At 39.6% G+C, this 14,257-nt stretch overlaps 1 protein-coding gene across 1 annotated transcript in view; it reads left to right on the top strand.

Annotated features, from left to right (window-relative positions):
* LOC103365768 (uncharacterized) overlaps positions 1-14,257 on the top strand; it is a 118,625-nt gene that overhangs the window by 16,876 nt on the left and 87,492 nt on the right. Inside the window, exon 4 of the mRNA XM_008293302.1 lies at positions 2,102-2,309. Coding sequence (XP_008291524.1) covers positions 2,102-2,309 — 208 coding nt within the window. The remainder of the gene's footprint in view (positions 1-2,101; positions 2,310-14,257) is intronic.

The following is a 14,257-nucleotide window of genomic DNA, read 5'->3' as shown; positions in this document are numbered from 1 at the left end:
ATTTATAGTTTTGACCTGTTTTACAGTGAGCACATTTTTTTTTTTACGTAATTTTACTGGATATTATCTGTAATTTAACAAAACAAGGAAAATCTATAGAACAATAGTTAAAGACGCACTATTTTTTCAGTCTTAAATATGCATCGTTTTTCCTTCAAATAACGACAGATATCTGTAAAATGATGATATTTTTAGCCGATTTAATTACCGTGAAACAGTGCAAATTAAAGGTCACAAATTGTTAAAGAACAAATATTTTTTTGTAAAAATACAGATTTTCTTTAAGTGGAAATTGTGGACATTTTTTTGTCCATTTTTTAATGGTTAGCTAGTGAATCCAAAACTTTATTTTTTTTTTTCAGTATTTTTACTGGTTATTATCTGCAATCTATCAAAATCATCTGTAAATAAGTAAATTGTTCAAGGTGGTGACAAACACAACTTTTTTTTTTCAGTGTATCTGATATGTAATTAAACTAAAGTGCTATTTGAACCTTGAATCAATGTTTCATTTTTTTTCTGCAGTTTTTTTTTATAACAATTTAGTGTTATTTATTTTACTAGGATCACAGGAAAAAGTAGTAATTTTCACAAAAACTGTAAATAATCTTCATATTAAAATCTTTTTTTTTTTTTAAAGGTAATTTATGCTTTTACAACATTTCACTGTAAATTAAAACAAGTTTTTCTGTATTTAAATCAACAAAAATATTTTTCAAAAATACATTTTCAGATATTTGTTGAAAGAAAAAATATGTGTATTAGGATTAAAAAATAATCAATATCATTTGCTAGATTTTTCCTCCTTTGTTAATTTACAGATAATATCTAATTGCTAACTTAATGTGGATCAACTTAATTCAGTTGCAGTTGCCACTATTCATTTAAGTTCTTCCACCTTCTCGTTTTTCAGCGTAGCAGCAGCTGTGATGTGCAGATGTTGAGTTTCAAACATCCTCTAATCCTGAAGTTGCCTTTCTGCAAATCCCACACCATGCAGTAACTGTACTTGAATGTTTTATTGTGTAATGAATAAATAAACATGCGACCATGCTGCAGCTCTGCAGCTACAACAACAACCACCAGCAGCAGAAATAGTATTCAGCTAAATCATAACCTGAGCTTGAACTGGAGCCCCGAGGATGCTGCTGCTGATGCTGCTGCTGTCGTCCAATCAGAGCGGCCGAGGCTCCGGGCAGCATCCTGTGAACCGATGCTGTGACTCAGCTGAAACCAAGCCGTTAGCGTAGCGACGTTAGCTGCACCTGCCCGACTCCTCCCAACAGTCTGAGCAGCAGACGGAGCTTCTGTCCTCAAGCTGCACTTCAGGTCTAAATATAGAAACTCTGAAACATTAGCGGGCACTGTGGCATTGAATCGTGTAGTTTAGGAGGTTTTTTTCCTGAAATTTTTCACATAAGATACATTTGGATGATTATTAAGTGTAAAATTTAGAATTTTTACATTTTCTGCTCAGACAGTGGACTCGTTATTGAATTATTGTGTATGAAGCAGATAAAAAATGTTCTTTCTTCAATGTAAATCAAATGGCAGCTGCTTTAGTGTTATGTTTAGTTCAACCATCTACAATAAAGTGAAGCCAGTGTCATATAAAATCCCATTTTATTTGCTATATGCTAACATATATAAACACTGTCATGTCTGAGCCGCTGATCACAAGTCCAACTCAAGTTTATTTTTATGGCGATGTGTTCTTTCCAATCAACCTTTGCAAATTCAGGTGTAACATTTTTCACTTTTTTACTACAAATAACCAAAAATTGCACAGATTGTAAAAGATCTAGTCATCAATGGCGACAGATTTCATTATAAAATGATGAAAAGTGTTCAAAGTGGTGCCTTTAAACCAAAGATATACATAAAGGACTAAGAAAAAGAGCAAATTATGCATAAAAAACTAATTATACTTGGATGTTTTTGGGTTGTAAACTGTTTTTGGAGATCAATTTCTGACACTTCATAAACCAAACAGCTCACTGATTAACCAAGAAAATAATAACTCTTATATAAGCGATGATAGATCCTCTCTGCTGTGGTCTTCTCCTCTTTGAGACTCCATTCTCGTCTTCTGTCCCTGCAGACGATGGAGGAGGTGAAGCCCAAGCGGAGGCCTCTGGTCCGGGCGGCGTCCGAGGAGAGCTCCAGCGACCTGAGCTCGGTCAGCTGCTCGCCGTCGCTCGGAGACACGCTGCCCTGGAACCTGCCCAAACACCACCGGATCAAGCGCTCCAAGTCGGCCTCCGGAGACGTCCTGGACCCCGCGGAGAGAGCCGTGATCCGGATCGCAGGTAAGACGCTCACCTGGAGGGTCACAAGAGTCTCCTCTACGTGCTAATGCTCATGTAGCATTTAGCATCTCCTCCCAACAGCTGCTCATGTCCTTCCTGCACAGCTTTGTGGAGGAAACGGCTGCTGATCTGAGGCCTTTGCTGCAGCTGATTTGTAGCTTTGATGTTTTTTCACCATGAGGATAAAATGGCATTAAGTGGTCCACCGCTTCAGCTCACCTGGTTGAGCTGGCGTCCCATGCACAGGGGCTAATGTCCCTGATGCAGCGACTGTGGGTTCAAATCCCGCTCATGGCCCTTTGCTTCAATTCCTTCCCCCATTCTCCATTCCGACTTTCCGGTCTCTCTCTCTCTTGACTGTCCTGTCCAATGAAGGCAAGAAGTCCCAAAAAATAACTAAACAGAAAAAAATGTCATTAAATAATGCTTGAAAAAGCTTAATTTGAATTAACACGACACAAGAAATGTCTTTAAAATTACCTTTAAAGGTCTTTTAAATGGACCTAATAATAAAACATGGGCTTTGTGTTGATGTAAAGGACGTTTTAGTTCCTTACATGCAGCAGTAGCGGTGTGATTTTATGGTCTTATTGCGTATGCTAACCTGCTTGGAGTGAGTGTGTGTCTTCACTCAGTGTAATAGTGAATATTGTTGTTGGTTTTCCTGACTCTCTTCTGCACAGTGCGTTCATTTATTGTTCCTCCGTGAACATGGTTGAACAGAAATCGTCCTTCATAACACAGAATATTCACGTTTTCTCCACATTTCTTGCTTTCAGCTGAGATTAGATTTAATCCAAGCTGATGGTTTAGCTTATCTTAACATTGCTGTTGTTCATGTTGTGTGGTTTGTTCTGCTGCCCGGGTGCTGAACTTCATCAGAAGACATAGCAGAAATATGTTTTCATGTGTTATATGCAGGACTTTGTGTCTGACCAGAATTCTGCACAAGGAGATACCATCACTTGTTTTGGGAAACCTGACATCAAAACATGTTATTTTGCTTTTTTTTTTTTTAAACTAATTTTGCACAACAGGACCTATTTTCTAAGTACTGAAGAATTATCATCATTCCGCTGTACGGGGAAAATAGCGCTCTGGTTTGTTTGCATTTCTTTAAACCAGTTGCAGCTGTCTTTGGCGGAGCTTAGCCCAGGATGCAGTGATGGTGCCCCTTCCGATTGGAATTTTGAAGAGAATGTTTTTTGTTATCGCTGAGGTGAGAACTGTCACTGAAGTGGGCAATTCTTCGGGACAACTTGGCGTTTTCAGCGTGTAGGTTGCTGCTCTGAGGTTGTCGTTGAAAATAGTGACATGCAAATAGCGGCAGGAGAAGAGAAAGCATGACGTGTGTGGTGGTTTATACCCAGAGTCCACATCATTAAGTCAGACTGTTTTCAAACTCATTTTTGATCAAAGACTATCACTGCTATTAGCTCAGGATACTTTTCTATTCTGGTATCATACTTCTATCTTATTGCTTTTGTAATTTTTAGACGCTGCATTTCTTAAATTGTGTTTTTTCCGAGTGATATCTGGCACAAGAACTTCCTTCAGGATTAAAAAAGCTTTATCTTAAATTGAAATATTGCACATTAAGAATGTTGTACATGATAATTAGCCATCGATGGGCGACTATGGAGTAATTGTGCCCGTGTGTTTTGTTTTGTTTTGGTCTGTAACAGTTGAGCGCTTTACAGGAGTTTGAACCTGAACCTTCATACATGTCCTCGGTATGGTCCCTTCTAGGAGTGGGTAGATTTTGGGGTCAATACAGGCGTCAGTGAGCGCTACAGAAGTCAAAGTTCGCATTTCCCAAAAACAGCTCTGTATGACTGAAAACCACAGAAAGACATGAGTCTAGTATACTGACTTAGGAAGACATTGGAGGTCGATGAACCGGTAATGTAACATGTGACCTTGAGACAAAGGTCAACGGTTAGGTTGTAAGTCATCACAATTTTAAAATCCGTTATAACCTGGAAAAGGTGTCAGATAAACACGTAATCATATAAAAACCCATGTTGGTCATGTGACATTTGACCTCAGACGAAAGGTCAAACTCAAGGTCATAACTCTTAGGTGCTTAGCCGTAGCAAGCAGAACGTTTCCCCTCCATGCAAAACATGTGTGTTACATGACAGACTGAGCTCTTATGGATCATTTTAAGGCAAAATCAAGGCAAGTTCATTCTCAAGTAGGCTCACAGTAAAACACAGGATCAGGTAAACATGCACACATCGGGCAGCTATGTCCCTCCACTGAGGGCTCTCTAGTTATTTATGATGGCTTAGGAAGGCTGCAGGTGGCTCTGTGGTTAGCACCGTCGCCTCACAGCTAGAAGGTCGCCGGTTTGCGTCCCGGTGAGGACACCCGGGATCTTCCTGTGGAGTCTCCATGTTCTCCCCGTGCAGCGTGGGTTCTCTCCGGGTTCTCCGGCTTCCTCCCACAGTCCAGAAACATGTTGAGGTTAATTGGTGATTCTAAATTGTCCGTAGGTGTGAATGTGAGTGTGCTTGGTTGTCTGTCTCTAAGTGTAGCCCTGTGATAGACTGGTGACCTGTCCAGGTGAACCTGCCTTCACCCTGAGTCAGCTGGGATAGACTCCAGCCCCCTGATACCCTAGTGAGGATTAAGGTGTAGAGATGATGGATGGATGGTTTCGGAGGATAAATTCTGTGATCTGCTGCTGAAGCTTGCAGTCGGACTGTGCAGTCTCAGATACACTTTTTAACGGTTAAGGGAGCTGCGACATTCGAGGAGTTGCAGCACCTCTTGCTACGTTCATTCACACCTCCTGTTGGATTTAAAGCTGCTTGTGTTACAGACGGAGGCAGGATGAGCTGCCTCAGCGCTTCCTCCGGTCTCCTCGGACCGCCGGCAGCATCACGACTCCGTCCTCCCTCCTCTCAGATATTGATTTGACGGGGCGGGGTGCTGCAGTGTGACTGGGCGTTATTGTCTCTGCAGAGTCCAAACACTCCTGCAGAGCTGCCCGACGACCTGCAGTTTAGTGACGATCAGGCTGATTTATTTCTGAATGAGAAATGCAGGATCTGATGAGATATATGAGACGACGGCGGCTTGTTGTTGTGTTGGATCGCCGCCGTAGCGGATGCATCAGTCCTCTGAGACACGACCGAGGATGAAGCCACAACTTTGTCTTGCTGCAGATGGAGACGTTTGTTATCAAGCTGCAGACAGTTTGAGAGACGGCGTGTCGGCGAGCAGTCCATTAGACGCCGTGTCGCTTTGTGACATGCAACCTTATCGATCAGACAAACCGAGGCCGATTGTTCTAATTAGATCAGGACAGAACGACACGATAAAGAGCTGCAGGGTTCTAGCAGGACGGTTGTCAGCGAGCCGTTATCTGTAGTATCGATGGTTTTAGTATCAGAATGCACCACAGGCCAAACAGATCGTTGCACCAAAATGTAAAGCTGATTAATCCCCAGTTTGCTGTGCATCATTAACACAGAACAACACAAGCTTCTGACTCTTTATGGTGCATTTTTAGCTTTTTAAAATCGTTGCATATTTTAAATTTTATCGTGCAGTTTGTGCTTAAGTGTATTTATCTGGTATTTATTTGTGTTGCGGTGGTGCTCACGAGACTCTTCCTGCTGCAACAACACAACTGTTTTTCTGTTCTACTCTGTTTTATGTGCAAGTAAAAGCAAACGAACAGAAAAAAGGGGGATTCAGGGAAACTTTGTCGGGTTTCCATGTACTTTTTTTGAAGAGTTGTAACTTTAATTTAACAATTAATCATGTAGATCTCCATAATTAATGTGTCATTTAGTTTTTTTCTGAGCGATATCCGGCACAGGAATGTCTTCAAATTAAATATTGCACATCAGCTGGACAATGTTGTACACGACGATTTCTTTATGACGGTTTAAGAAGGAAAATTCAAAAACTAGTGTGTTAAATGGTGTTTTAAGTAGTTTTTGTCGGGTTCAAAGCCTTCATATGTAAATTATGTAAATAAATTCACATTATAAATAACTCTGTCTAGTCTTAGCTCCAATAATTTAACTCGTTGGGTTATTTCATGACGCAAATCATGTCCGTTTGAATATTATTCGACTTATCTTGGCTCATATAGATTGTTATAGTTTAGAGCAGAAAAACATATAAAATACTGTATTTGTTGATTAAAATTTTATTGATCTGCAACTATTTTAATCCTTAAAAGTAAAAAAAATGCAATAAATTCTTTGGTTTAGTGTTTACGTGGACTTTTCTGACAAGGAACAACTTTTTTTTTTTAACTATAAATCGTACAAAAAGTGGACATTTCAAAATGTTTGCTTTAATTGTGGATTTATAATCTTTATTTTCACATATTTCTGTCTTTATTATATACGTATATATACATTTCTTTCTACGTGTTTCCACATAACGCAGCTCGTCTGTGTGTTTCCACTGTCGACAAACCGTGGTGAGATTTATTATGATGTGACTGAAAAGCATCTGGAGGACATGATTGGTAGTTTTGCAGCATCTCTGGAGCACCACCGTGTTTTATTTATGACACCTGATGACATATTTTACCTTTATGTTCACATGCAGCGCTTCCCAGATCCAGAGCTGAGGTGGTCGTGCAAAGAATGCAGAGCAAGAAAGATAAAATAAGATAAAATAGAATAAAATAAAAATATAAATATGGAGACAGGTAGTGCAATATATAGAACAGGTAGTGCAAACATATACAATTTGAACACGAGCCAATACAGCACAACACGGACAATAACTACACAATGAAGGTAGTGTGTTTTTGTTTGTGTGTTAGTCCAGTCCTTGAACGTTTAGCAGTCTTACAGCTTGAAGGATGAAGCTGCTGCACAGTCGGGCCTCTTGCCAGACAGCAGGAGTGTGAGGAGTGTGAGGAGTGTGTGTGAAGGGTGTGTGAAGGGTGTGTGGGGTCCTAACAATGCTGGTGGCTCTTCGGGTGCAGCGTGTGGTGTGAATGTCCTTGATGGAGAGACACTCCGATGAGTTTTCCTCACCACCCTCTGGAGGATCTTGCGTTCTGAGACAGTGCAGTTTCCAAACCAGCTGCTCAGGATGTTCTCCACAGTCCCTCTGGAGAACATTGTCACTATGGGAGGTGGGCTTCTCTCAGCCTCCACAGTTTGGATGTTATATTTTCCATATTTTAATGATTGTTTCAGCACCGTCAGGTATCCAGCTGCTGCTGGTGTCTCTATCAGACGGATGCTGTTTGTGTATTTTCCCTGCTGGTCACTAGAGGACAGCATCCAAAGATGAAAACATCATCTCTGAACCTTCAGCTCTTTGTTTTCCATTTATCAGTGATTTTTATTTCATTGATCACATCCCATCACACTGAGCTGAGTGTTTTAAAGAAGCAACAGATAAAACAGAAAACAGGAAACGACGTTTCTTGTCGCCTGAACGAGGTTATTATATTATTATTATAACAGTGATTAAATCAGTGGCAGAACAAGGACGAGTCAGGAGATTTATTAAATGATTCAGAGTGAAGGAGAGTCTTCTGTCATGAAATGCTGCTTTTCTTTTTTTTTCTTTTTTTTTTTAAAGTTTTTAAAACAACTCTTCTGGATGCTTCATGTTTTCTACACGACAGACTAAATGATGTGCTTTAGATTAATTTATTACAGCAGGTGTTTCTTTATTTAATACATACAGGCTGTTTAGTGTTGCACCGTAGCTGCTCTGTCGGTTGTTTTTTTATTTTGTTTTTAGATATTATATTATATTATATTATATTATATTATATTATATTATATTATATATCAGCTGTATTCACTCATATTTTTAAAGGTCGCAGAGGGATGAAGCTAATCCCAGTTTATAGTTTATATACCTTAATGGTTATATGGTGTTATATAATGTCTTGTTTGAGGAGGTCATCTTAGACAATATTTCTCACAATGTTCTGACATTTTGTGGACCAAAAAAATATTTAAGGGGGAAAAAACAATTCAGCAGCTTAATTGCTGGTTGAAATATTCAGATTGGCTCATTCTGTCTCTAACATGATGAAAAATGTGCACGACGGCACTTTTAAGTCGACCAGAACCTAAATATAATCATACAAGACTAAAAAAAATAGCAAATTATACTTAAAAACTGAAATCTTTGGCTTTTAGAAACACCACTGAAACTCTTTTCTGACATTATAAACTCAAACAACTGATTAACTAATTGAGAAAGTAAATGACAGATTAACTAAAAGATGTCTGCTGCAGCTCTAGTCGAGGCTAAAGAGGCTCAAACATCCAACACTGCTGTGGTCTGTGGAAGACCTGATCCCAGATCTCAGCCTCTCATCAGCATTCAGGTCTCCAACCTGCCGGCGAGTAACCAGACGACCGACACAAATCAGAGGGAGCAGAGGAGCAGTGAATGAACAGCAAAGGGAGGTTGTGTTCCTCCTCACATGTCGTTTTATTCCAGCAGAGGACATGAATTAGTGGCTCAGCCGGAGAACGAGGCTTTAATCTGCTGTGTGGGTCGAGACCGGAGCCAGAACCAGACAAAAGTGAAACCATCTGAGAGACACCGTCCGGCTGGCAGCCACGGGAAAACTCTGGATGTTTTATTTAGTTTTTACTTCATACCCACGCTGTGGCTCACACACAGTTTAACAGAGCTGTGATGTTCTGGAGGATGGAAGAGATCCAACTGTGAGGTTTTATTTTATCTCCAGGCGAAGCTGTGATTGACGTCCGAGCTGCAACTTTCCAGAGACCGCTTGTCAAACTGTCTTTGCTGTGAGAGAACAGCGTTGTTGTTGTTGTTGAGTTGTTCTGTGGATGCAGTTTGATTTTCTGTCTTTTCCAGCGTTGGTTTGTGGCGTTAACTCCGAGAGCTCAACTGAGTTATTTTGATTAATTAATCTGAAGTAATCATTGGATTCACCATCAGAGTTATAACTCGGGAGTGTTTTGATGCAGACATGCACTCATTTCTATGAATCTTATTGCATCTTAATGTGTCGGCGTTGTGTCTAAATCTGCTTATTTTTCTGTTAAACTCGTGCCAATCGAGCATTTCTGCATCGTTTTCAGCACCAGTCTGAGCTGCATGCTGTGACCTTATTGGATAAACGACATGTTTTGAGTAGTTTGAAGTGATTTTTCCACATTTCTACTTCAGTGTTGGTTTAAATCATCACAGAGAGAAAAAAAAAGCACACATTTCTCACATCTATTACAAACTGAAAGCACGACTTTACCACCATGAAGACAGACTGTAACAGGTCCAGACTACAGGACTAACTCATAATGAATAAGTTGTGGTTCAGCAGGAGCTGAAGTTCAGTTTGTTGCTGCCGGTTGTTTAGGACTGTTTCCTCTGAGTTTATTAAACACAGCAGGAATCATAGGAGCATCTCCAAAGAGAAATCAGTCTAAATGATGCCAGTTTATCAGCAGCAGGTTTGTTAAACATTAGATTTAGTCTTTTGTTTTTAATATTTTATACATTACTTGTTGGCTACAAGGTGGCGCAGTTGGTTAGCACTGTTGCCTCGCAGCAAGAAGGTCACCGGTTCGTGTCCTGATGGGGGCAGATCAGACCAAACACAGTTGTTGTTCTGTTGTTTTTTTTTTTTTAAAGTTGCGATATAAATGTTCTCGTCTTCTCTAATCCACTTTCAGGCCGTGACTCTGGCTCAGAAACTCAAAGCTGTCACTGATTCTAAAAGTGACTCAGAGAATATTTCTCACATTCCTCGCGTGAAGGATTTATTATTACAAGTTTTGCAATTTTGCAGCTCGATGCCGATGACACTCTGCCGGTTCTGCTGAGAGCTGAGCAAACACGACCTCCCTGCAGCTGCATGAGAAAGTGATAACGCTCACACATGTGCTGCCACTGCAGGATGGAATATTCCTGCAGGATTTATGAGAGAACGTCTCAAAACGCTGGTTCTGCTTCTGATGGAGGAGTAACGTGAGGCTTTATTCAGCTCGTATACATGTTATAGGATTAAAATGCAGAAACAATTCACATTCACACACCGTCTGACTTCACATTAGACCTTGTTCAGGGAATATATTTGTAGAAATAACACGAATAACTGCTGAACTTATTTGAAGTGGGACGACTTCAGAACCAGCAACTGTTAATTATCAACACTTACATTCATCACCACTAATTAAAGCAATCACATGGTTTGTTTTAGTGGTTTTTTGAGGGAAAAAAAGTTTAATATAATGAACGTATTCTGTTTTTCTTCCTCCTCTGTGATGGTAAACTGAAAATCCGTTGGTTTGTGGACTAAACAAGACGTCATCTTGAACTTTCAGAGACACTGATGGATATTTTTCACCATTTTCAGACATTTTATAAACCAAACAATTAATCAAGTACTGAGGAAAATAATCCACAGGTTAGATTAAAGGGAAATCATTATTAATTGCCCCTAATTTCTTTGATAAAATGTCAGAAAATAATGAAAAAATACCAACGATAGTGCCGTTATGTTGGCCAAAACATATATTATATATACATAAACATATATTCATGAAGGCAAGTTAATGTTAAACTAATTATCAGGATAATAATAAAGAAAATCATCATTAATTTCATCTAATTGCAGCTAATTTTGTTGATAAAATGTCTATTAAAATGTCCAAATCTGTAAATCCAGCTGCTTTTTTTCCTCTTCGATCACAATAAACTGAATATCTGTTGAAATGTGGACAGAAAAAACTAATTTAAAACATAATCTTGGGTTATAAGAAGCACTGATGGACATTTTTCACCATTTTCAGACATTTTATAAACCGAACAACTCGTCAAGTCCTGAGAAAAATAATCCACAGGTTAGTTTAAAGGGAAATAATTATTAGTTGCAGCTAATTCCTCTAATAAAACATTGAAAAATAATGAAAATATACCAACAGTAGTGCCGTTATGATGACCAAAACGTATATTCATAAAGGCAAATTAAAACTAATTAACAGAATAATGATAAGGAAAGTCATCATTAATTGTTTCTAATTGGAACTAATTTTGCCAATAAAATGTCAGAAAATAATGAAAAAATGCCCAAAATCATGATTAGCTGTCATTTATTAAATAACCACCAAGTGTTTTGTTAATAAATCAGTCAGCTGGAGTCGTTTTGTAAAGAAAAAAACCTCAAACTCTGTAAATCCAGCTGCTGTTTTTCCTCTTCGATCACAGTAAACTGAATATCTGCTGAAATGTGGACAAAACAACTCATTTAAAACATCATCTCGGGCTGTAAGAAGCACTGATGGACGTGTTTTCACCATTTTTGAACATTTTATTGTAATAACTAGTCAGTTAATCCAGAACATGATGTGCTGCTTCACTGTAGCGGCTCCCAGAGACACTTTAAATATTTATAAGTTGCGTTCAGGTAAACGTGAAGCATTCGTCTGTGGTCGAGCACATGCTAGAGGTTGTAGGTTTGTTTTAATCGAGGGAACTTTTTGGGACATTTGACTGCATAAAGAGCATAAATTTCACTCTTAGAATTCGATCAGCTGTGAACAAACGCAGCAACAACAAAACAAACGTGACTGATGATCATTTAATCCAAACCTCCAGAGGATCGGCTGTGAACTCGTTTCCTGAAACACTTCCTCCTCCCACTGCTTCCACATGAAGTCCTCAGAGCTTCGTCCAAACGTCCTCGTAGGAAGCAGCCACACTGTTTCTTGGCGTCGCTGACCGACTCCTGTCACTGACGGATCTGAGCGTCTGCGACTGATTTGGACGTCAGATGTGAGCGCTGCGGTTCTGGCCCGCTTTGAGACTCCAGAGCCGAACAAATGGACTCGGTTGATCAGAGAGTGTTCACTGAAACATGAAGCAGGAATTTAAAGAGGCGTCAACTAAAGTGTGTTTTAATAGAAACACATCGTCCAGACAGACAGATGAAGACGTTTAACTCACTGTCTCACTGTTCCTGATCCGTGCTGTGTTTACTTTATTGATCCCCTTTGATTTATTAGCTCTGAATCTGTCTGCTCTCTCTGGAAACACTGCCTGCACTTCAGCCGAGTGTTTACTCACATATTGTCATGTGTTTTTTTTTTTTTTACAGAATCTGGTGCAAACAGTTAGTTTTTGGTAGAATAAATAGATTTAAATGAGATGACAGTGTTTAGCTTGTGTTTGGAAAAGCGTCCAGATCAAAATGTGATCAGTTCAAAGTTAAAAGTCTCACAATTCTTCGTATTTTTACAGTTTCTCGCTTTGATAAATGCTGTCATTTTGGATGTTTTTAAATAGACAACAACATTATTTTAAACATCACTGGCCTTTCTTTTAAGAAAACACACTTTTTTTGCAGAGCATACCTGTTTTATCATAACACCTTTTTATAACATCTTTTTTTCACATAACATACTTTTTAGACTTTTTTTTAAATATATCTTTTTTTTTTACAAAACACACTTTTTTTTACATAACATCTTTTTTTTTTAATATAACTTTTTTGACATCTTTTTGTAGCACAACATACCTTTCTTTACATATCTTTTTTTTTTTTTAGCATAACAGACCTTTTTCTAAAATATGATTTTGTTAACATGACAAACCTTTTATTAAAATAAAATTATTTTTTGACATAATATACTTTTTTTTTGACATATCTTCTTTTTTGTAGCATAACAGACCTTCTTTAACGTATCTTTCATTTCTTATTTTAACATAACATGCATTTCCATAACATCTTTTTTAAAACATTTTTTAACAGAACATCTTTTTCTTTTTAACATAATATAATTTCTTTTTAACATAACATGCTGTTTTAATAGATTGTTTGGTTTTTATTAAGCGTAGCATACCTTTATTTTTTTAACAAAACACATTTTTAACATCATATTTTAACGTAACCTGCCTTTTAAAAGCACTGGCAGGTTGTTTTTTTTCCTGTTCAAAGAGTTTAAACCTGTGCAGCTCTTAATCTTGTGTCATGTTTCTTCGGTAGAAGTCACACCGCTGACTTCAGCTCATGTAGTTGAATAAAACATTCATCTGATGGGAGAAGAGATTCACTGCAGCTGCTTTGACCAACAGCTGACTTCAGTGAGCAGCTCGTGGTCAGACTGGAACAATAGTAAATGTAATGTACAAACACATCCAAGACAAGAGAGTTCTGGTTCGCTTTGCTGCAGCATTTAGAAGTGGTGTGTTAGACTTTAAAGCTGTGAGTGGTGTGTCCTGCAGCAGAGAGGTGCGGCTCTCTGGCCTCCACTCTGTGCCGTCATTCAGTTTTGGGAATATGACGTGACTTTGAGGGGAACCGTGGACGGTTCTGGGGTAATCCAAGCTGTGAATAGCACAGAATCCACTCGGCCCAGCTTCCTCCTGCAGCGGGGAACTCAGATAACCCCACACGGCTCCGTCATTTGTTTTCTGGCCGAGGCGGCCATGTGTGTGTCTGGGCCTGTGTGCGTTGCTGTAGTGTTCAGATCCAGCCGGTGTCTATGTCCGCGGTGTTTGTGCCTTTAAGAGGAGGGTCCGACCCGAGCGTGAGGGTATTTCTCAAGCCGAGGAGGGGAGTGGTGGTGGTGGTGGTGGTGGTGGTCTGGAGTGAGATCCACAGCTTCAGAGGGAACGCTGGGAGTGGGCGAGGAGGAAGGTGGGCACAGACACAGAGCTGGCCTGGAGGCCTTTCATCACAGCGAGGCTCAAACAGGGAAGTTTGAAAAGGAAAGTTTGGAGCTGAGAGAGAAGGTGCCCAACCCCTGGCCCAGTGTCAGCCATGTCCATGCCCATGTGTGACCCTGGTCAGCGCCTGCCAGAGGAGCAAGACTATGTCCAGGCCTATGAGAACGTCAGAGAGAAGTACAAAGGTAACACAGCGCCCTCTCAGCCGCTCGCTTCTCCTTTAGCTGCACATGAACGTGTTGAAGCTGCTGTGGAGGCAGGTGGGTGTGTGGACGGAGCACACTGTGAAAAACCAGCTG

The sequence above is a fragment of the Stegastes partitus genome, unplaced genomic scaffold, assembly GCF_000690725.1.
Source record: "Stegastes partitus isolate 25-593 unplaced genomic scaffold, Stegastes_partitus-1.0.2 Scaffold872, whole genome shotgun sequence".
Lineage (NCBI taxonomy): Eukaryota > Metazoa > Chordata > Actinopteri > Pomacentridae > Stegastes > Stegastes partitus.
This window is presented reverse-complemented; position numbering and strand designations above follow the sequence as displayed.